The following is a 22,028-nucleotide window of genomic DNA, read 5'->3' as shown; positions in this document are numbered from 1 at the left end:
CACTGTTTTATCCAATGTAGGAAGTCCCCAGCTTAGTTCTGGTCACAGGTCGAATATTGTCAAAGCCAGAAAGCTTGTGTTGTAATTGTTTTAAGTATGCTACTTTTGACATATCAAATAAATGATATGAAGTTAAAATAATTTCTCAATTAGGTAGTCAATTATTGTGAATATTTTGCTTTTACTTTCTTGAATTGTTTTGGGGATTTTGTGCTCAAATTGGGAGATGTCACTGAAAGATAATAGAACCTGTTTTAACTTCATTTGGATGCAGAGTGAAACTGCCTTCTACGTTACTCTGGTACCTGTCTATACTTCAAGTTGATTTTCCACATCAAAATTAATTTAAAGGCAGCTTCGTATCATCAGTTACTCTCGCTAAGAACTGGAGTGAGACTTTTTTCTTGCAACGGACCATAAAGCTGACAGTGTTAGCAATTTTGATGCAAGAATATAGTAATACACTTAAGACCAGAAAACCTCCAGTTTTCAAAAGTTAACATTTCCCAAGAAGAAATTAGATGCTACAGTCCATGTGGATTATTTATGGTACTTTCAGTAGACTGTTAGATACTTTTAATCTACTTTGGGTACTATTCCTAAAAAATAATTAACTTATATGTGGACTTTGCAAAGTTTGCACATCTGAATGACCCCATTGCATGAAAAAATATATTTTATGAAAGATATAAAAATACTTAGCAAAAAATTGTATCTTATAGCTAGTAAGATTAAAATCATTTAAATTCAATATTAGGATATTTGGTAAAATGCAATATTTTTGTCTACAGAATGGAGACATGCAGACTTTTCAAAGTGAACTTTTTTTAAAGTAAGGAAGAGGTAATTTCTACCTTGCTTCGATATGTTAGCTTCTTTTTTGGTTCTTACACTCACCAACTGGAGATGTTGCATTAAAATTTGTGGGATGGGGAATAGAATTGTGGGCTGACCAATACAAAATTGGAAGACCATAAACTCGAACTCTTAAGTCTAAGATCTAAGTTTCATTGCGAAATTCTTAATGGGTATTTACACATGAGAAATGCAAATGTGTAAATTATGTATTAGGTATCCCTAATACAAAAGCAAATCAAAATTTAATCTAGATTCATGGGTATCTATAAAATAGCTGATGTGTCTGCATGGTATCTTTTTATGTACTAATTCAGAACTTTGCCAAATATGTTTAGAAAATTAGCGTTTTTGAAGTGCTTTTGAGCAAGAGCGCAAGGGACTTCACTCCCATGTGGAACAAAACAACGGGACTGGTGAACTCATGCAAGACAAAAACAAAGGGGGGGGGGGGGGGTGGGGGAGAGAAGAGAGGTGGAGAATAATAAAAAAAAGGAACCATGCTTGGTTCACCTTTGTCCTGACTATACAACTCATCTGCCTGTTGAACTGTGGCACTGGGGAGTGTACTAGTGGCAGTCCAATGTGAACTGAATAAAGGATGCTCATAGTACTCCTCATCAGAATTGTAAGGCTCTTCGTCGTGTACAGAAACAGAAATGGAGGGGGCTAGGAGTTTGCGCTTCTCCTGAGTGGTGGCAGGCTGATAGCTTGAGCACCTTTGGAGAGGTTTTGCCTTAACCTCAATCACTACATCTACAAATAGACACAGGGATAATTCGACAAACAGACACAGGTTCACAACAAATACATCAGCTAAGTCAGTGTGATGAAACCAACCATGAAGCAAATACTCAAGTCCTCATAAATAGCTCAGTGCTTGCCATACTATGTATTTAAAGATTCAAGGCCATAACAAGACTGAAACAAACACTGACAAAACAAAACTCCAAAAGTCACCTGATCCTTAAGCCTAAGTTGCACACATTTGTTTGTAATGAGCAGTGGTGAACTGTAGACACCAAACTTGGAAATATTGTGAACTTTGATCAGAGTAATGGTAGACAGAGGCAGGCTAGTGCTATGAACAGATGCATGAAGGGTGAAGTTCAGTACAAAGAATCATGAAATGAATCACTGTGGCAGAAAGAATGAGAAGTAATATGATATAAAGAATACATTTCTGAAAGTAATTCAGCACAAGAGAGAGACCTGGAGTTTTAGGTGCAAAACCTTTGAAGGCAGCAGTGTAACAAGAGAGTGATAATAAGGCACTTGGGATCCTAGGACATATAGATAAAGGGACTGGGAAGGATGTTACTGTAGGCTTTATGATCCCAAAGACATCCCAAATTCATATGTGTCAACAAGGGGACTGGCTCAGCAATTTCTTTCTTTCTGGAAGCATTCAGTAGGGATCACTATTCAATTAAGGTAGTGAGCCCCTCAGAAGTAGGTTCGACTGAGGCAGCTCAGGGACCAAGAGGGCACCCCAATGTGGAGGCATCTACAGACAGTAAATAAAAGGCAGCCTGCTCTGAATGCCTCCTTTGGATTGTGATGAATAGCATTCCTTGCCTGCAGCGAAGTTTAGCTTGACATGGTGCCACCAGCTCAAATTGCCTCCTGCACAGCCACAGGGATGCATTTAAGAAACAACTAATCTAACTGACTGCCCAACACTATTTAGTGCTTAGCCACTCCAAATGTGATTCGATTGTTAATACATTCAAGACTCGATAATAGTTCCAGAGTGAGAGATTTCAGTTATCGTGGATAGGTTAGCTGGGCCAATTGTACTTCAAGAACGCCAAGTTTGAGAGATGATGTAATAGCGATGCTCAAAATCATGAGAGCTTGAGTCAGGGGAGGAAAAGAGAATTTGTTCCCATGGGCAGAAGCAGACAACAGTGATGTAAGGCGTTTGGCAAAAAAAAAAATGATGACACAGGACAATTCTTCTCGCAGAGCAAATGTTTCAGATCAGGAATGTACAGTCTGAAAGTGCAGCAGAATCACAATTGCGATTTGCAAAGGGAGTTGGAAATTCGCTGAAGAAAATTGTAGGGCTACAGGGAAAGGGCAGGGGCGTGTGAACAGTTGAGTCACTGTTTCAGAAAGTCAGTAAAGAATCTGAAATCCTAAATGGTCTGCAACTAAGCTGTAACCAATTTATAATTCTGTGTTTCTAAACTGCGATGGATTATATTCTATTGCATCATTTACATGTTATTAACCCCAAATATTTTACATGTAGCATAAGTTTATGTTCCTTCTACATATGAAACTTTAACTTCCCTCCATGAGTGCCAATTGTTTCCCCACTGTTTTCTGTTTTTGTTCCAAACTCCTATTCAAAAGCGCACGGGAAGTACAAATTCTCAGAGAGATGTTATAATAGCTGCCCTACTATTTTGAACAGTGAACAGATTTAATAGCAAGGGAGTCAAATTCAGAAATCAGAAACAGGTGGTCTGAAACACTACCTTTCACAGTTTAACTTTATTTAATCAAAACCCATTGCTCTAACTGACTTTTTTTTTTAAAATCAGGGAAAACAAATCACAAAAGATAACTATATTAGATGGGAAGAAAATAAAAAGAAAAACATGACAACAGGATTTAAAAGAGCTTGCTTGGTCTTTCATTCCCTGACAAAGAACGAAATCTAACTCGCCCTCCTCACTCTTCAACCTTTTATTAAAATTAAACAAATCCCCAAGTTATATCTTGGAAGGTTCATAACTACATGCTCTGTTGATACATTACTCTCAATGGAAAGGAGGTACTTCAAGTTGCTCATTTAACAAAAAACAGTATTTACTCAAGGAAATTTTGAATTGAAGTGATAGAACGGATATATTATTGTTTTGCCTTGTACATCTCAGGTATTGTTGTTAAATAATTACTGCATGCCCAGTTTCATCCACTGATGTAGTTCAAATGCCAATATGTTAAGCCTTGCAAATCATCCAAATGCTTCAATGAAAACATGGAAGCATTGAATAATCCCGTGGTTTAAAAAAAAACATATTCTAAAATTGGATTAGAATTCCTTCTAATCAATTTATACACACACATGCACAAAAACAGTTTTCAACAGTCAAACAGAGTTACTTATATCAGTGCCCAGAGGTACAACCACACCATTCTCTTACCTTTCTCTGCTGGTCCAAAGTGCTCGGATGCTGGAGAAGGTGGTGGGGATGGTGGTAAGTTGGCAGAGTCTTCTACTGTTCCATTAAAAAGAACAAAAAAAAAGAGACAACTGTTTTAATAGGAAACCGTTAATAATTTGAACATCACTATATACTTTTTTAAATCACGTGACAAAAATTCTTCATAAACCAAATGAGCTTGGTCAGAGCCAGCCTGTAGCGAGAGAGAGAGAAGTGAAATATTCGAGACGTTGGCAACCTGTATCACAAGGCTAAAGATTGTTGATGATGGTAAAGTCTCACCACTGATGAGGAAATCAGGACCAGATCCCACTTTGGCTGTTTGTAGGATGCATTGGTAGCACTGTACCTGGAATGGGGCTCTGTTAAGGATGACAGCTACCCTAAACAGCTCAGCAGCACCATAGCCAGTTGCAGCCATTATGGAGGCTGCATCACTGATGTGGGGATATCTCAATGGTAGGATGCCCTTGGTGACAGATTAGTGTGAAAGAGGGAAGGAAGTGACCCAGAGGGGTTAGGGCGTAGGGCTCAGTAGACCATGGAGGACCAGTGAAGGGCAGCACCCACAGGAACCCACTGGGTCTTTCTTGGGATGTCTTCATGAGCACTTAAGAACTTTCAATTGAGCATTTTAGAAGATTAGTTGACTGTCCAGTGGTCAGCTGAATCACTAGATTGCCCATTGACAATAAGGCTTAGTGGTGGCAAGACATCGGGCTTCCCTCCTGAAACCTCCTTCCATCTTCCAACTTGGCACCATTGAACAGAGAAAGCTCTGCCATAATGTGCTAACAAATGATCATCAATCCAGGACATGAACTTTGCTTCACTCTCTATGCATGCATCTCCAGTACTTCCTGATTTTATGAAGGGAGGTGGTGAGGAATCACGTTGACCAATATATTAGCAGGCAGACATGGGAATAACATTGATACCTTACTGTTCTGCTCATTTCCAGTATGTTAATAATTAACTGCTTTCCTTCTGTTATTTCAAGTTGGGAATACCACTACAGGAAATGAATGGACATGATTCCAGTCAACAAACATCTGGCTAGAAGTGGGAGGTTGGGTGTGAGGTGTAGAAGGGTTGGAGATTATTTTGTCCATGTAAAGACACAGCAGAACTGTGAAGGTTTGTAGCTCAGGTTGAGGTTTTGGGTGTAGCTTAGCTCGCTGAATGGTAGGTTTGATATCCAGACGTTTCATTACCTGGCTAGGTAACATCATCAGTGGCGACCTCCAAGTGAAGTGAAGCTGTTGTCTGATGCTTTCTATTTATATATTTGTCCTGGATGGGGTTCCTGGGGTTTGTGGTGATGTCATTTCCTGTTTGTTTTCTGAGGGGTTGATAGATGGTATCTAGATCTGTGTGTTTGTTTATGGCATTGTGGTTGGAGTGCCAGGCCTCTAGGAATTCTCTGGCATGTCTTTGCTTAACCTGTCCCAGGATAGATGTGTTGTCGCAGTCGAATTGGTGGGTTTTTTTCATCCATGTGTAGGGCTACGAGGGAGAGGGGGTCATGTCTTTTTGTGGCTAGCTGGTGTTCATGTATCCTGGTGGCTAACTTTCTTCCTGTTTGTCCTACGTAGTGTTTGTGGTAGTCGTTGCAAGGAATTTTGTAGATGACGTTGGTTTTGTCTATGGGTTGTACTGGGTCTTCAGAAAACAGAGGAGAACCACCTATACAATGTATTCAAGAAGAAAGGATACTCAAAAAATACAGTCCGCAGATTCCTCAAGAACAAACCACGACAAGCAGACCAAACACAGCCAGAAACCCTAACCACCTTACCATACATCAAAGAAGTTTCAGAAATGACTGCCAGACTACTAAGACCCCTCGGAATCCAAGTAGCACACAAACCCACCAACACTCTCAAACAAAAACTAACAAACTTAAAAAACTCAGTACAACCCATGGACAAAACCAACGTCATCTACAAAATTCCATGCAAGGACTGCCACAAACACTACGTAAGACAAACAGGAAGGAAGTTAGCCACCAGGATACACGAACACCAGCTAGCCACAAAAAGACACGGCCCTCTCTCCCTCGTAGCCCTACACATGGATGTAAAAAACCACCAATTCGACTGGGACAACACATCTATCTTGGGACAGGCTAAGCAAAGACTTGCCAGAGAATTCCTAGAGGCCAGGCACTCCAACCACAACGCCATAAACAAACACATAGATCTAGATGCCATCTATCAACCCCTCAGAAAACGAACAGGAAATGACATCACCACAAACCCCAGGAACCCCATCCAGGACAAACATATAAATAGAAAGCATCAGACAACAGCTTCACTTCACTTGGAGGTCGCCACTGATGATGTTACCTAGCCAGGTAATGAAACATCTGGATATCAAACCTACAGCTCAGCGAGCAAAGCTACACCCTAAACACAGCAGAACACTTCGCTTGTAAAGAAATTGAACAGTATAATGGATATACTGATAACAGAAAATGGTTAAATGATCATGATTTTGTTCCCACATAATTAGGCTGGTGCTTAATCAGCAAAATTAAATGATGGTAAATTTATCCACCTGCCCTGATTATGTAGCACGCTAAAAAGTGATACAATTGTTTAAAATTGCCTCAGAGGTCATTAGTAAAGAGGTCAGTTACACTAAATCATTCAAATTTATGATTTATTTGTTAATTAATTCATGTGTTTTATGCCGAAAATTGCAAAGAGTATGGGGTCACTCCCACAATAGAGAGATAAGGAGAATTTATATTTCTCTCAGAGAATCATAAATTTATGGAATTCTTTATCTGTAGAGGCTGCATTATATTCAAGGCTGAGATAGACAGCGTCTTAATCAGTTAAGGATTTGGGGAAATGGCAGGACAAGTGGAGCAAGGATTATCAGATTAGCCATGATTTTATTGAATGGCAGAACAGACTAGATGGGTGAATGGCCTACTTCAAATCCAACATTTTAAGGTCTAAATAACTATACAATACAGTACAAAATAATTGCTATATTTCAGTTAAGAGGAAAGATATTTTTGGAAACAGAAAGTGACAGCATCAACATATTGGAGCAGAAGATAATTAATAACAAGGAAACAGTATTGGAGATATTTACAGGACTAAGACTTAACAGATCCCAGCACGTGGACTCATTTAGGGTGAAGAAGGTAGCCGCCTTTAAGTATATCGAGTCCCTGCTATTCTCAGCAGATCAAAGTAGCCAGGCCCACTGCCCTACTCGATTCCTGTAGCCCTGCAAGTTTATTTACTTCAAGTGCCTGTGTGCTCTTGCCTTTCACTTGCTTTTCTCAGGTTTTCTGTACCCACCTTCTCCGATTGTCCTAATCTTGTCATCAGTGGAAGTCCCTAAATTCATTGATGATGTTTACTCAGGATAGGGAACTCTGGTTATGGGTATTCATGTGGCTAAACAGACCAATTCCTGACTTCCTTATCGTTGGGCACATGTGTTGTACAGCTCGTGAGATAATGGGAACCAAAATGTAGGATTTGTTCCCTTTGCTTTTCTTCTTTGCCACTGTTCTGCCTCATCATTAAGATATTGTCAAACCATGGTTAACTAGAAAAGTTAAAGATAGTGTCAAACTAAAAGAAAAATCTTATAATTACACAGTCATAGGTTCCAGATCAGAAAACTGAACAGAATATACAAAGAAAGCAAAGAATGATTAAAAATTAATGGGGAGGTAAAGTCAGGGAACAAGTTAAAGCTAGCCAGTAATATAAAAACAAATGAGAGTTTCCATCAAAAAAAAAGAAAAAGAAAGTGCATCTTGAGAATTAATAATGGGAAATGAGGAGATGGCAACTGAGTTAAACGTACATGTTGTACAAGTCTTCTCTTTAGACGACATAGGTAACACCCGAGAAGCAGTGACAAATCAGAAAATGGAAGACAAAGATGAACTCAGATAAATTACAACCAGAGAAGTGGTACTGAGTAATTTCTGCAGCCGCAAACAAGTGCTGAGTCCTTATGGACTTCATCCTAACATCTAAAAGAAGTGGCCAGAGATCACTGATGTAATGATTTTCATTTTCCAAAATACTGAGTTTTGAATCAAGAGGAATGTAATTCCTTTTATTCAAAATGAACAGGAGACAAAGTGGGAAATTGCAAGCAAGTTAGCTTAACGTTTGCCAAAGGGAAAATGTTAGAAACTATTGTAGTGATAGCAAGGCACTTGAATCCATTCAACAGGGAGATCTGAATAACTCATATTTCATTAATCTATTAGAGTTCTTTGAGGTGGTAACGTGCTGTGGATAAGGGGAATAGATGAAAGCACTGTAGTTGATTTCCAAAGGGCATTTGACAAAATACCATTTCAAGCGTTACAGGAGAAAATAAAACCTCATGGTGTACAGATAGCATACTGGCGTAGATGGAAGTTTGAACATCTAATGGGAAGCAGCGGAGGCAGATATGGGTCTTTTTCATGTCAGCAAGATATAATGTTTGCTATGCAACAGACACCAGTGTTGGTCCTTTACTATTTATGATTTATCCAAATGGCTTGAGATGAAGCTGCAGTTGCCAGGTTTGCAAATGACACAAATATAGTTAGGAAAGTAAGTGTGAAGAAGGCCCGAGATGACGACCAGAAATACAGATCAGTTCAGTGAGTGGACAAAAGCATGGAAAAGAGTATGGGGCAAAGTATGGAATTGTCCATTTTGTCAAGGATAATATAGCATTATCAAATTAGTGAGAGATTGCAAAGCTGTGATTCAGTAGGATCTGGGTATCCTCAAGCAATAACCACAGGCAGGGTAAATAAAAAAGAAAGCTAATAAAATATTAATGCTTATCACTATGGTTTAGGTTCTGCTTTAGTTATACAGGACACTGGCAAGACCACATCTGGAGTATTGTACCAAACGGTGTCTTTCTGTTCTTTGTTCATATGTCATGAATGACATAGATGTTACCAGTCTTCATAATTCACAGAAAGCTTCTCCTAATCATTAACTTCAATGCTTCAGTGCTTCAAGGAGAACTTCAGTGTGCGCTTGAAAGCTTTTCTCTCCCTGTCTCTGAAATAATGGCCATTTGAGAAGTGACAGAACAGGTCACCCAGATAACAGCGCCCAGTTCGATTTTTCAAGCGAGTTGTCTGAATGCTTGTGGAACTGGCTTCACAAAGGATGCAGGCATTTATTCAACAGCCTCCCATCATTGAACCTGAAGCATGCGGAAGATGTATTGCTGAAAACATTGTCCAGCTTTTGTATATGTCATGAATACACAATCCAAGTGTCCCTGCAGTACAGGAGTATAGTGACAGCAACTGCACTGTACTCTCAGTCTTTCTATAACTTATACAAATCTTGCATGTCAAATACTCACTGCTGTAGTTTGAAGAGGTGCTAGCATAGCTGCTCCATTGTGAGATCATCATCAATGGTGGCTACCAAGGGAAGTGTTCAACATATTCGGGAGTCTGTCTTTCAACATTACAGAAAGTGAAATGTTCGGCTGACCAGGAGAGGGTTGATAGGAGTTTTGATTTGGCACAATTCAAGGAACAGGCCATGTTTGTTGTGTGCAACATTGAAGAGATCAAGAGTGGCCTTCATATTGGGTACAGTGAGTAATGGCACTGCAGTTAGCTGCAGCACACTGCAAATATTTAACTTGGATAAACGAGCTTTAGCATGAAAACAAGTGAGGTCAAAATGTTTTCCATTGAGATGGTTTTAGTACTGGTGGTAATTTTAGTCAGGTAGATCGTAAACATTGTTGGTGCTATCACACAGCTTTGCTGAACTCCAGCCCAGATTTTAAAGGCATTTTGGATATCCTACTCAATCTTGTAAATCTTTAGCACAAGGAGACACTAATGGAGGACAATCCCAGCCTTTCTAATCTATCTGCAATATTCCATTACTGGATCTGTTCTGGTAAATTTCCTCTACACCCTCTCAAGGATATTCACATCCTTCTTGTGATGACCAAAACCGGATGCAAAACCTCAGTTGGGGGTCTAACCAGAGCATTATGAAAGTTGGGCATAATTTCTCTGCTTCTGTATTCAATGTCTCTGGTTATGAAGTCCAGGAGCCCATACGTTTTGCTAACCTCTCTTAGTGTGTCCTGTCATCTTCAAAGGTCAATATGCCTAATCCAGCTTCTTCCCCTTGTGCATACTTTAGAACTATGTCATTAACTCTATATTGCCTCTGCCTATCCCTCCTGTCAAAAAGCATCACCTCACAATACTGCTCTCAATTTCTTGTCACTTGTCTGCTCATTCTGCTAGTCTGTGTCCTGTTGCAGGCAATTCATGACATGCTCCCTGTTGTCTATGTCACTAAATTTATTATTTGCAAAGATTAAAATTACCCATGCATTTAAAGACACAAGTTATTCCCATACTGCAATGTGATGATAGTATGGCTTTAAGAGGTGTATTTGTCCTTTTTTATATAATAAAGGTTGAGACAGAGATGCCAAGCAGTCTGCTCCAAAGCGAATAAAGAGCTTGTGATGCCTTGGACATTTTTCGTAAAATTTGGAACAATATAAACAGCCTGAATGAGTGGGGTCAAGCTCCCACAGAACCAGGATTTTTAGTTTTAGTCTTCAGTTGCAATTGCTGGGGTCTTGAAGCTGGATGTGGAAGCTGTTTTGCCTTTCTCTGTTATAGCTAAAAGCTGGGGTTTTCTTCCTGTTGTTAGGATTGCATGTGAGACAATCTATTTTACTGAATTTGCCTTTGCCAAGGGTGTGTTTATAGGATGTAATTATATTGGAATAGCCACTGTTCTTGTTAACGGGGCGGCATGGTGGCTCAGTGGTTAGCACTGTTGCCTCATAGCACCAGGGTCCCAGGTTCGATTTCAGCCTCAGGTGACTGTATGGAGTTTGCACATTCTCCCCGTGTCTATGTGGGTTTTCTCCGGGTGCTCTGGTTTCCTCCCACAGTCAGGTGAATTGGCCATACTAAATTGCCCATAGTGTTAGGTGCATTAGTCAGAGGGAAATCGGTCTGGGTGAGTTACTCTTCAGAGGGTCAGTGTGAACTGGTTGGGCCGAAGGGCCTGTTTCCAATCTAATCTAATCAAAAAAAAGTTTTCCAATAGAATTAAGTTATTCTAATTTTCTTTTGTATTTTAAATATAATATGAATAAAGTGTGTTCTGCTTCAAGACTGGTAGTTTGACCAATCAAATTTCATCTGGAACACAGTGCCTGGCACCTGCCTTTAAAATAAGAAAAAGTTGGGGTCCAGGCTATCATCTTAATATATTTTGAGGAGGTCTGATCCATAATGGCAAAAAGGAAGCAGTGGCCCTAGCACTGCTCCTTGTGGAGCTCGACTATCTATCACTCTCCAGACTGAGAAATGACATCTACTACTACACGCTGTACAGTCATTAAGACTATTTTTAATCCAGTAGCATATTGGCCTCTTATTTCATGAGATTCAACTTGGTTATTCAGCCTTTTCTTTTACTTTTCTGTTTTATCCTCATGTGCATTCTTCAGACCTCTCCAAGTACCTGTTAATCATCTTCCCCTCCAAAACTGTATCCCCCAGACATTAAACTAAACAGCCTAATATTGAAGTAAATCAAAGGAAATGCTGCATCATACTGACAGTGCTTTTCATTGCTCATCATTTACACTTAGTTTACCCCATTTCTTTAACAAAAAATAGCTTTCAATGTTTCTTTCGACAGATAAGGATACCAATGCTTCCACGATGTCCTTGAAACCTGTGACTGTCATTTTGGTTTGTGCGATGATACTTCTGGCCAACTTACTATCTACGAACTCCTACTACATCATCTGATCACAATGTTTAGCTTAAACCTGGAGGAATCATAGCCTTGCAATCCACACCTCTAAAATTGCCTGCGAGTCAAAGATCTCCGATGTGCAACTGAGACAGAGTGCTAAATGAAGCAGTTTAAAATCATAAGGGGGCAATATCTTCCATTTCCAGCCACTGCTCTCAGTGATGAAAGGTCAGTGAGAAAGAAGATTGATGAAATTCATACTTGTAGAGTAGTTTTGTTAGAATTCAAAGATTTGAGCATGATCCATTTCAATGAAACCTGGCTAACCTCAGAAGTTGCAAGACAGTCCAATTTATATTGCCAGATTTGATCTATCACACCAGGGTAGGTCCATTACTGCTGCAAACAAATACACACATGAACAAATGATGCCTCTGACATTTCCAGATTAAGAAACATTTTGCTCAATTTCTCAAACCTATATTCTCTCCTTTTCTATCCGTAAAATGAAGACTGATATGTGCAATACTTGTAAAGGAGCTACTAATGGATCTATTTGGATCATAGTGTTGGAGCATTCTGATATTTCATAATTTTACATGCACTTATGACAATATTCATTTCCCACTTCCTGCATTTTTTATTTTCTTTCTACCTCTCTCTTTCTTCATCTCTCATATTACCTTTCTCCCTTATCTTTTCACTATTCCCTCGCGCCCATGGACAAATTTATGATATTACATTGTCCAGTCAGTTGATTTTGAATATACTGCATGCTTTCAATAGTTTAATTGAGAAAATCCTTTTATGGAATAACAAAATTGCTAAACAAGGGGTATATCTGATGACAATGCAGTGTACAATTGGAAATATATCAGATTTCTCAAATCTTCCTTTCAATTTTTTTTTCTATCTACCTCTAGCACACTTTATTTCTTCCTTGTTTCTCCCACGGTTACCATTTCTATGCAACATGTTCTTTTTTCTCCCTTGGGAGTGACATACTTTCTGAATTTTGGTCAGGTAATTAGGGTAAGTGGCGTCATGACTTAGGGAAAGTGGGCTTCACTTCTCAGGATCTTGGGAATTTTTACATAGTACCAGTTCATTTTATATGTTTTTTAATAGCTTTCTTGCCTCATTGCAAAGTGCAAAGAATGATGTCAAGGATAGTAGGAGGATAGATTGGTTTGATTAATCCTGTATTCACCAGAGTTTACATGGATGACAGGTGATCGGATTTAAACAAAATTCTAAGTGGGCTGGACAGACAAGATGCATGGAAGATGTTTGCTGTGGTTGAGGACTCTAGAACGGAGATGACAGTCTCAAGATATGGGTTAGGCCATTTCGGACTGAGATGAGGAAGCACTGCTTCACTCAGAGGGTGGTCGACCTGCAGAATATCTAACAGAAGTCTATGCAGGCCACATCATTGAATATATTCAAAAAAAGATTATCTACTTTTAAGATTGTATAAGCTTCAAGGGGTATGGGGGAGAAAGTAGGGTATGGCATTGAGATAGCCATGATCATACTGAATGACAGAGCAGGCTCAAAGAAACAAATGACCTGCACCTGATGCTAGCTTCTATGTTAAATACGCTGAAGTAGTTTTAACAGAGGCAGACTTTTGTGATGTAATTTTGCATTTTCCATTGTTGACTGTTCATTTTTTGAGATTTTAAATGAACTTAGAATCCGAGTGAGGAAGGAAGTCACAAGTCTATACCAACCCTCAGAAGAGCATCCCACCCAGACTCAGAACCCCACCCTATCCCCATTTACCATGGCTAATCCACTTAGTGAATTGGATACCAGGGGTATGTCGGCTATGTCCAATTCACCTAACCTGCATATCTTTGGGCTGTGGAACGAAACTAGTACACTTGGAGGAAACCCACGCAGATGCAGGGTAAATGTGCAAACTCCACACAGTCAACCAAGGCTAGAATCAAATCTGGTCCCTGCTGCTGTGAGGCAACAGTGCATACCACTGAGCCACAGTGCTGCCTAAATTGCAATGAATTTCTGAATAGACAATGAAAAATTTGAACTGTTGCCAGGGCTTACTTACAATCTTGAGTGAGTGTGCAACATTCGCCTGATTGAGTGTTTGAAAGATGTACTGGATATACTGATTTTCGCCATCTCTCAGATTCTACAATGGTCCCAAGAAATTGGAGTTTAGCGTATATAACATTACAATTCAAAAAAGGAGGCGGGTGGATCAGAGAAATACTGTTCAGTAGTCTGACTCCTGTCATTGGGAAAATGCTAAAATTTATTACTAAAGAAAGGCTTAATGATTCATTTCAAAACCCACAACTTTAATCAGGAAAGTTGATTCAGGCTTGACAAAAGGGAATCATCATTTGGCAAATTTATTAGGACTTTTATGAAAGTAACTAGTAAAATAAAATTAAAGGACAACCATTAGATGTGACATATTTAGATTTTCCAAAGAAATCTGATAAGGTACTGCAGAAGAGGCTAATTCACAAGATTAAAGGTTCACAGAATTGGAATTACCCATGGTTAGGGGATTAGCTAACAGACAGGAAGCAGAAGTTATGGATGAATGCAGCATGTTTGAGTTGAAAAGCTTTAAGTGGTTGAGTGTAGCTGTGGCCTCACATATTTACAGGTTATACTATTCTTAGATGGAGACCAAGAATAATCTACTTTAGGAAACTGACAATACAAAGTCAAGTAGAGATGAAAATTGTGAGGATGACAAAGGTAATGCAACAATGATTCATTAAATTGGTTGCTAGGATGAGAACACTATCCCCAGATGAGCGATTGAATAAATTGGTCCTATAAATCTCTAAACTGCAGCGAGTACGAGTGGTTATATAATTTAAGCATTGAAGATTCTGAAGGCGCTTGACAAAGTGGACACAGATTGTTTTTGCTGGTTTAGGAAACTAGAACTTAATCCCAATCTCAGGATAAGAGGCCTGAGTTAAGGAGATTTTTTTTAATCTTCTATAATTGTGCATCTTTGGCATTCTCTATTCCAGGGGGCTGAGGATGCCCCATCACTGAGTCTTTTTAAGAATGGGATAGATTTTTTGTCTCTCGGAGAATCAAACAAAAGCAGTAATATACTGGAAAGTGGAGTTGAGGTGGAAAATTAATTGTGATACTTGTGTGACAGAGCAGGCTAGAGCGTCCATATGGTTACTCCTGCTCCTATTTCCTAAGTACCTGTATTCCTATGTAGCCTAGGGATTCCAGCTCAATCCTCAAACACATTATGTACCAACCAATTGCTTACCATGACAACTGATGTTCTTGCACTCACACTCAAAGCTCTTCCCAGTTTCAGCCAGAAACTAAATTAATCTATTTTTAACTTATTTTGTGTTACATTGTAATGGCTGTCAAAGCAAGATTCAGCATCATCAATCTAAATCAGGTCAAATCAAAAGTAAAAAGAGGAGACAATCTTTGCCCTTAGGATAATGGAAACTATGCCCATTGATTAAATGGTTTACAGCTTTAAGGTGCAGGGATACATTTCAAGTTCCTATTTAAAAAAGCAACATCACTGTCTCATTATAAACATTATCAAGAATATAGCTTCTATACCTGAAGTTTGCTCTCTTGGTAAAGTATCTTGCACTTGTTCTCCTTTCAGTACTGCCACTGCCTCAGCTGTGACCTCCTGTACAATCCTGGCAGAGATCACTTCTGCTGAACAGATATGAGAAATCTTAGTCAGTTTGTGAATGTGATCAAATTTGTTTTGACACTTGAGCCTTCAAAATAAACATGAATACATACAAAGAAGTGTTGATAAGTTATAAAAAAAACTCAATTCAATTAATCAAATAAGATCATAACAATTAGTGTATGAGTAGGGTGTTGAACTCATTAAGCCTACTCTGCCATTATGATAATCTGACATTGGTCTTAAGATCAATTTCCTTTCAAGCCCTCCATCATCCTCTACTCCCTGGCAGATTAACAATCTGTATATCCTAGCCTTAAATACATTCAAGAGTCAGTCTCCACTGTGCTCCATGGAAGAGAACTCCAAAGGGTAATGACCCTGAGACAAGAAATTTCTGATCTCCATCCTGAATGGGAGAACACTTATTTTTGAACTATGCCCTTGAATTCTAGATGTTTTATGGCTTAATACACAACAGGTGCCATATATGAAACTTTAATGTCCTAATACACAGATAGTGAGAAAAATAATATTATTCTGCTTGCATTATTCCACTCATTTTAGTGAATTATTTGCTGTCAATTATGTTTTGAGTGAATATGTAAAGTAGTGATATGAAATTGCTATAATGAACTGTGTTCAAATGTCATGTCACTTTTAATTTGCCAGTCAGGAACTAGCTGTGACAAAATGGGGTTAAATTGGAACATCATTTTGTTCAGTGGAAAATCATTTTCACTAATGCCAGGTTATCAATCAATGATGGGAAATATTTGTTTTCTGTTAGACTGACAGTTTGGCATTTATCAATTGTTTTCTTTATGAATTGTCAGTAGATACACGATCTATAAAGACTAGATTATAAGATATCCTATAATAAATGTGAGGTGGTGGTAGAATTTGGCCATGTCACAAAACTAGTAATCCAGAGACACATCAAATGTTATAGGGACACAGGGTCTAATCCCACAATCGCAACTGGTAGAATTTAAATAAATTAATAAAATCTGGAATTGAAAATTAATCTCAGTAGTGGTAACAATGAAACTATCATTGATGGTCATACAATCCATTCTTGCTCATGAATGTTCTTAAGGGAAGGAAATCTGTTATCCTTACTCTGGTCTAACCGACACATCACTCCAAAACCCCAGCAATGTGGTCACTCTGAGCTGCCCTCTGAAATGGCAGAGCAGGCCACTCTGTTCAATGGGCAAATAAATGCCACATTCCATAAAAGAAAGAAAAAGTATCCATATTGTTTACTCCATAGCAACTAAACATAGTGTTTTCTTCTACTTGCATTGGAATGAAAAGGAAAGATGATTGGATAAACTGGAATGAATTGTTGACCATAATAGAAACAGTAAAGAAGAGATGGTATGGATAAAAAGAGCCCCAGAAAATGTGAAGGTAGTATAGGAAATGTTGGATGACTAGAGAGTTTAAACTAAAATGAGACTTTTCAAAATTTGTACCTGGAATGTAGATGCAATTGATTAGGCCTACTTTAATTGCCTGTCCCTACTTGCCCAGAGGGCAAGAAAGAGTCAAATCATACATTGCTGTGGGTTTGGAATCACACATAGGCCAAACCAGGTAAGGAAGACAGACGTTCTTCCCCAATGGAATTAGTGAACCAGGTGGGTTTCTACAACAATTTGACAGTGGTTACATGGTTGCCATTACAACCTTTCCTGAAACGTCGATTCTTCTGCTCCTTGGATGCTGCCTGACCTGCTGCGCTTTTCCAGCAACACATTTTCAGCTCTGCCATTACAATAGCTTTTTATTCCATATTTTCACTTTATTGAATTCATATTCTATTATCTGCCATAGGGATTTGAACCCAAGTCCTCAGAACATTAGGCTGATATTCCAGCTTAAGAATGACCATCACCATCATCACCACCACCACCCCCCCACCCCAACACTGTTGCCCACCACCAACCTCCACCCTCATTTTAACCTAGGTTTGATAATACAAAAGGAGAATCAAGTCTAAAACACAACATGTAGACTACAAGCAAAGCAAAATTTAAAAAGTGATCTAAATAGAGATCAGTGAGAAATATTAAAAAAAGTGAAAGCTGTTAACATTAAAAAGTAAAATAATTACAATGGATGCTCGTGATAAGGCAGAGAAAGGAAATCTTGTAGATACTGAGGAAAGAATAATGTTGAATGTGAACACAGTGTCTGTTTTCATAGAAAAGTGCAGTTTATAGAAATAAAAGGATCCAGAAAGATGTGGAAGAGGGAGTGGAGAAACTTAGTAGAGCCATCAATAATATTTCTGCCTTACCTGTGTGATGATACTCTGGCTTTAAGAGGGTATTTTGTTCTTTTTTTTGAAAAGAGATTTTAGAACAGAGGTGAGGAGCTGTATACCAGAGCTTAGAGTAAACAGCTTGTGAGGTCTTCAGTTTTTTAAAAAAAGTTGGAACAATAGAAGCAGCCTGAATGGCTGTGGTCAAGCTCCCACAGAACAAAAAAAAGCTTTTAGTTTTCAGCAGTTGGGATCTTCAAGAAATAGTTTATTGGTAAGTGCATTGCGTATAGGAGTGGAGAGGTCATGTTGTGGCTGTACAGGACATTGGTTAGGCCCCTTTTGGAATACACTGTTCAATTCTGGTCTGTCTGCTATAGGAAGGACGTTGTGAAACTGGAAAGGGTTCAGAAAATATTTACAAGGATGTTGCCGTGATTGGAAGGTTTGAGCTATGTAGACTGAATAGGAGAGGCTGAATAGACTGGGACTATTTTCCCTGGAGCGGAGGCTAAGGGGTGACCCTATAGAGGTTTATAAAATCATGACCAGCATGGATAAGGTAAAGAGACAAGCACTTTTCCCCAGGGTAGAGGAGTCCAAAACTAGAAGGCATAAGTTTAAGGTGATCGGGAAAAGCTTTAAGACGAACCTCAGGGATAATTATGTTCACACAGCGGTGGTGGTGGAGGCTGGTACAATTACAACATTTGAAAGGCATCTGAATGGGGACATGAATATGAAGGATTTGGAGGGATATTGATCAAATGGTGAAAAATGGGACTTGATTTAATTTAGGATATCGGGTCGGCATGAATGAATTGGACCGTAGGGTCTGTTTCCATGCTGTCAATCTCTATGACTAAGTGGAAGCTACTTTTCCCCCTCTCTCGGTTACAGACAAAAGTTGGGGGTTCTCTGCCTGTTATGGGAGTTGCAATCTGATTTCTGAATTTGCCTTTGTTTATGCGATATTAATACATGGGAACAGTTAATTAGTAATAGTTACCATATCTATTATTCTGTTAGGTTTTCCAGTAAATTAAGTTATTCCAATTCCTTCCTTCTGCTGCATTTTAGCTATAGTGGATGAATGAAGTGTACTTTGCTTTAAATCCAAAGGTTTGACCAATCGAATTGCATCCTTAACACAACACCTTACATTTATCTTTAAAATAAGAAAAGATTGAGTCTAGACTATGTTCTGAATATTTTGAGGAGGGGGGGGAAGAGATGCGGATCTAGTCTGGCCCATAACACCTGTCTATTTATGTTCAAACATTTGACAAGAACAATTTGTGGAGCTTCCAGGTGGTTTTAGATAACTTGATGCAGCTATAAGGAAAGACAAGATAGGCTTGGATTGTTTTCTTTAGAGCAAAGATGACTGGGGGGTCCGGGGGGGGGGGGGGGGGCAGTGTTGAATGAGTGAGGTGTATAAGATTATGAGGGGTATGGCCAGTGTAAATAGAGAGCAGCTGTTCTCCTTGTTGACGGCTCAATCACAAAAGGGCATAGTTTTGGGGTAAGGGGCAGGAGATTCAGAGTGGATTTGGGCAAAAAACGTATTCACTCAGCGGGTGGCGGGAATCTGAAATGCACTGTCTGAGAAGGTGCTGTGGGCTTGAAACCTTACGACCTTGAAAATATAATTTAATAACAACTTCAAATGTCGTAACATTCAAGGATATTTGACAAGTGCAGGAAATTAGGATTATTGTACTTTAGTACGCTATTTTAGTGGTGGTTATGTCGGTTGTGGACTTGATGGGCCAAAGGGTCTTTTCTGAATTATATGAATCTATGAAATACAAAAGTAAAGTCAGACCTGAGCACAAGAAAGCAAGTCTATTAGTAATTTCTGATAGCTGCATATTAAGAAATAAGTTCAAATTTTCAGAGCCTGTGAATTATTGGAATCACATTCTAATCACGTTTATTATGAGTTTACAGTTAATCCAGCTTTTCACAGCATAAAATAAATACATCAGACCAATTCTCTGCAAATTCCTGGATGATTTGCTCCTGTGTTCACCTTATCAGATCCAATTAAATACATTCTCTTTGAGACACTCTCTCTTTCAATTATCTGGATATCACAAAATTGCTGGACTTATATTATTAATATAAATTATTCCCACCACAACCATTTGGGGCTGCTGCTTAACATATAGGAAACTCAGTTAGAGCACATAAATTTTTAGGTCAATCTTGTCACCCACATTTTTGTTTGGCAATAATATTCAGAACTCAAAGATGTTTTGACGTCCAGAAATTATTTCCCTTGTTTCCATCTCTGCCACATGAATGTTTTCTTCCTGGAATTTTCTTCCAGAGAATTCTTTCTCTGGTTAAGGGGATAATCAATTGAGCCTGCTATTTACTTGGATACAGGTGCAATATTGACCTTAATGTTTTGTTATTCTATTGACATTCCAACAGTGTGAAGTGCAAGTAAATCTTATTACCCAATTAACATCACTTGCCATCGCAGCAATTTCATGCATTTTGTTTCTATCATCCGTACAATTCTATAACCCATATCCTCAACTTGGAGCTAAGAAAATCTCCAAAATGTGGATGAAAAAGCCAGGAGTCAAACAATGAATACAATGGATAGACAAGAAATTAGGCAAGAGAACAGAATGAAAAAAGCTCAAAAGTAAGTAAAGAAGAAAATAGCTTGAAAGAATACTATCAATTACAACTGAACGAACTAACCCAGAAAGGATGGATACAAGTAATATTAAAAATTGAAATAGAGACAAGTACAAAACATATGAGGATAATTTTATTCATATTCAATTCTAACAACAAAAGCCAAAATATCTTATTGGAACTTCTAATGCTTTTGATATTATTACAAAACAAAATGTGTCTAATTTTGGGCTGTAGCAAGGATTGCACTTCTTGATGGGTACCAGAAGTCCAGGCAAATGCTAACAGGGACAGCATGAAAGACTTTGCATGCCTTATGCCATGAATTTTCTCCACGTCATCAGGACAGCAATTGCATAATTATGAAATTTACAAAGGGTGTCCATGGCAGCAGGACTGGTGTGAAAATCAGACCCATTTGATCCAGAACAGCCATCGAGGTCAGGGTAACTGACAGGATTAAGAGTTACATGGTCAGCAGCAGGTAGAAGCAGTCCATCATTAAAAGGGTGCTGCTGCTGCAGACTCAGCAGGTAATATTCAGCAACACTTACTGACACATAGGATTCTTCCAATGTGCTTTGGTTAAGACTTCAGAAAAGCCCTGGCAACCCAGAACAAAAAAAGAACCAATAATAGTTTGCTGTAGCTGTGAATGAGAAAGAAGCTCACTTCTTGGTGCAGCCACAGGAGAAACCCAGGCATATTAGTGAAGTTAGCTACCTGCAGGAAAGTTAGAAATGTTCCCATGACTGGATGCTAGAAGGCAGTTTCCAGACTTTACAGGAACATAGTCCCAAGGAGGAAGAGTGAACCACCAAAAAGTGAGTAGTCATTGAGGCAGTCCATGATGGATTGGCTTGAGGAATTCCAAAGCAGTTACCTCAACTGCTTGAACAGTTGATGTGGGATGCAGAATAACTTAAATAGTGCAGGGTTAATTCCCCCACTCGTTGAGGTCAACATAAAGTCGTTGTTTTCTCAACCTCATCTTTCACCTGAAGTATGGTAACTCTCATGTTAAATTCATAATCCTCTGCAATTATGACGACTTTCACTTCACTTCATCCATATTTATTCATGTTAATTCTGGATTTATAGAGTAGCAGTCATGTATTACATATTTGCTGTCCTAAATTTATACAGTACAGCTTATTACTGTTCATTCAGAACTGTATACTCTATTTTCTTAGCAACCACCTGGGATCATAAACTTGACTACTTCTAAAACCATTATAGCCTCTGTTGTTGTGGTTCTGTTCGCCGAGCTGGAAGTTTTTGTTGCAAACGTTTCATCCCCTGGCTAGGCGACATCATCAGTGCTTGGGAGCCTCCTGCAAAGCGCTTCTTTGACGTTTCCTCCGGTGTTTATAGTGGTCTGTCCCTGCCGCATCCGGTTGTCAGTTTCAGCTGTCCGCTGTAGTGGTTGGTATATTGGGTCCAGGTCGATGTATTTGTTGATGGAGTTTGTGGATGAATGCCATGCCTCTAGGAATTCCCTGGCTGTCCTCTGTCTGGCTTGCCCTATGATAGCAGTGTTGTCCCAGTCAAATTCATGTTGCTTGTTGTCTGCATGTGTGGCTACAAAGGATAGCTGGTCGTGTCGTTTCGAGGCTAGTTGATGT

At 39.0% G+C, this 22,028-nt stretch overlaps 1 protein-coding gene across 11 annotated transcripts in view; it reads right to left on the bottom strand.

Annotated features, from left to right (window-relative positions):
- The window catches only part of map2 (microtubule-associated protein 2), a 146,289-nt gene that overhangs the window by 48,665 nt on the left and 75,596 nt on the right, over positions 1–22,028 (bottom strand). For 5 of the 11 annotated variants that reach the window (XM_043693043.1, XM_043693048.1, XM_043693050.1 and 2 more), the window contains 2 exons: positions 15,392–15,496; positions 4,014–4,088 (listed from right to left, as the gene is read on the bottom strand). In XM_043693043.1, coding sequence (XP_043548978.1) covers positions 4,014–4,088; positions 15,392–15,496 — 180 coding nt within the window. The remainder of the gene's footprint in view (positions 1–4,013; positions 4,089–15,391; positions 15,497–22,028) is intronic. The other 6 variants (XM_043693045.1, XM_043693047.1, XM_043693044.1 and 3 more) reach the window with 3 other exon arrangements.

This window comes from Chiloscyllium plagiosum, chromosome 7, assembly GCF_004010195.1.
Source record: "Chiloscyllium plagiosum isolate BGI_BamShark_2017 chromosome 7, ASM401019v2, whole genome shotgun sequence".
NCBI classification, from domain to species: domain Eukaryota; kingdom Metazoa; phylum Chordata; class Chondrichthyes; order Orectolobiformes; family Hemiscylliidae; genus Chiloscyllium; species Chiloscyllium plagiosum.
Note: the sequence above shows the minus strand (reverse complement) of the source record. Positions and strands in the feature narration are given on the sequence as shown.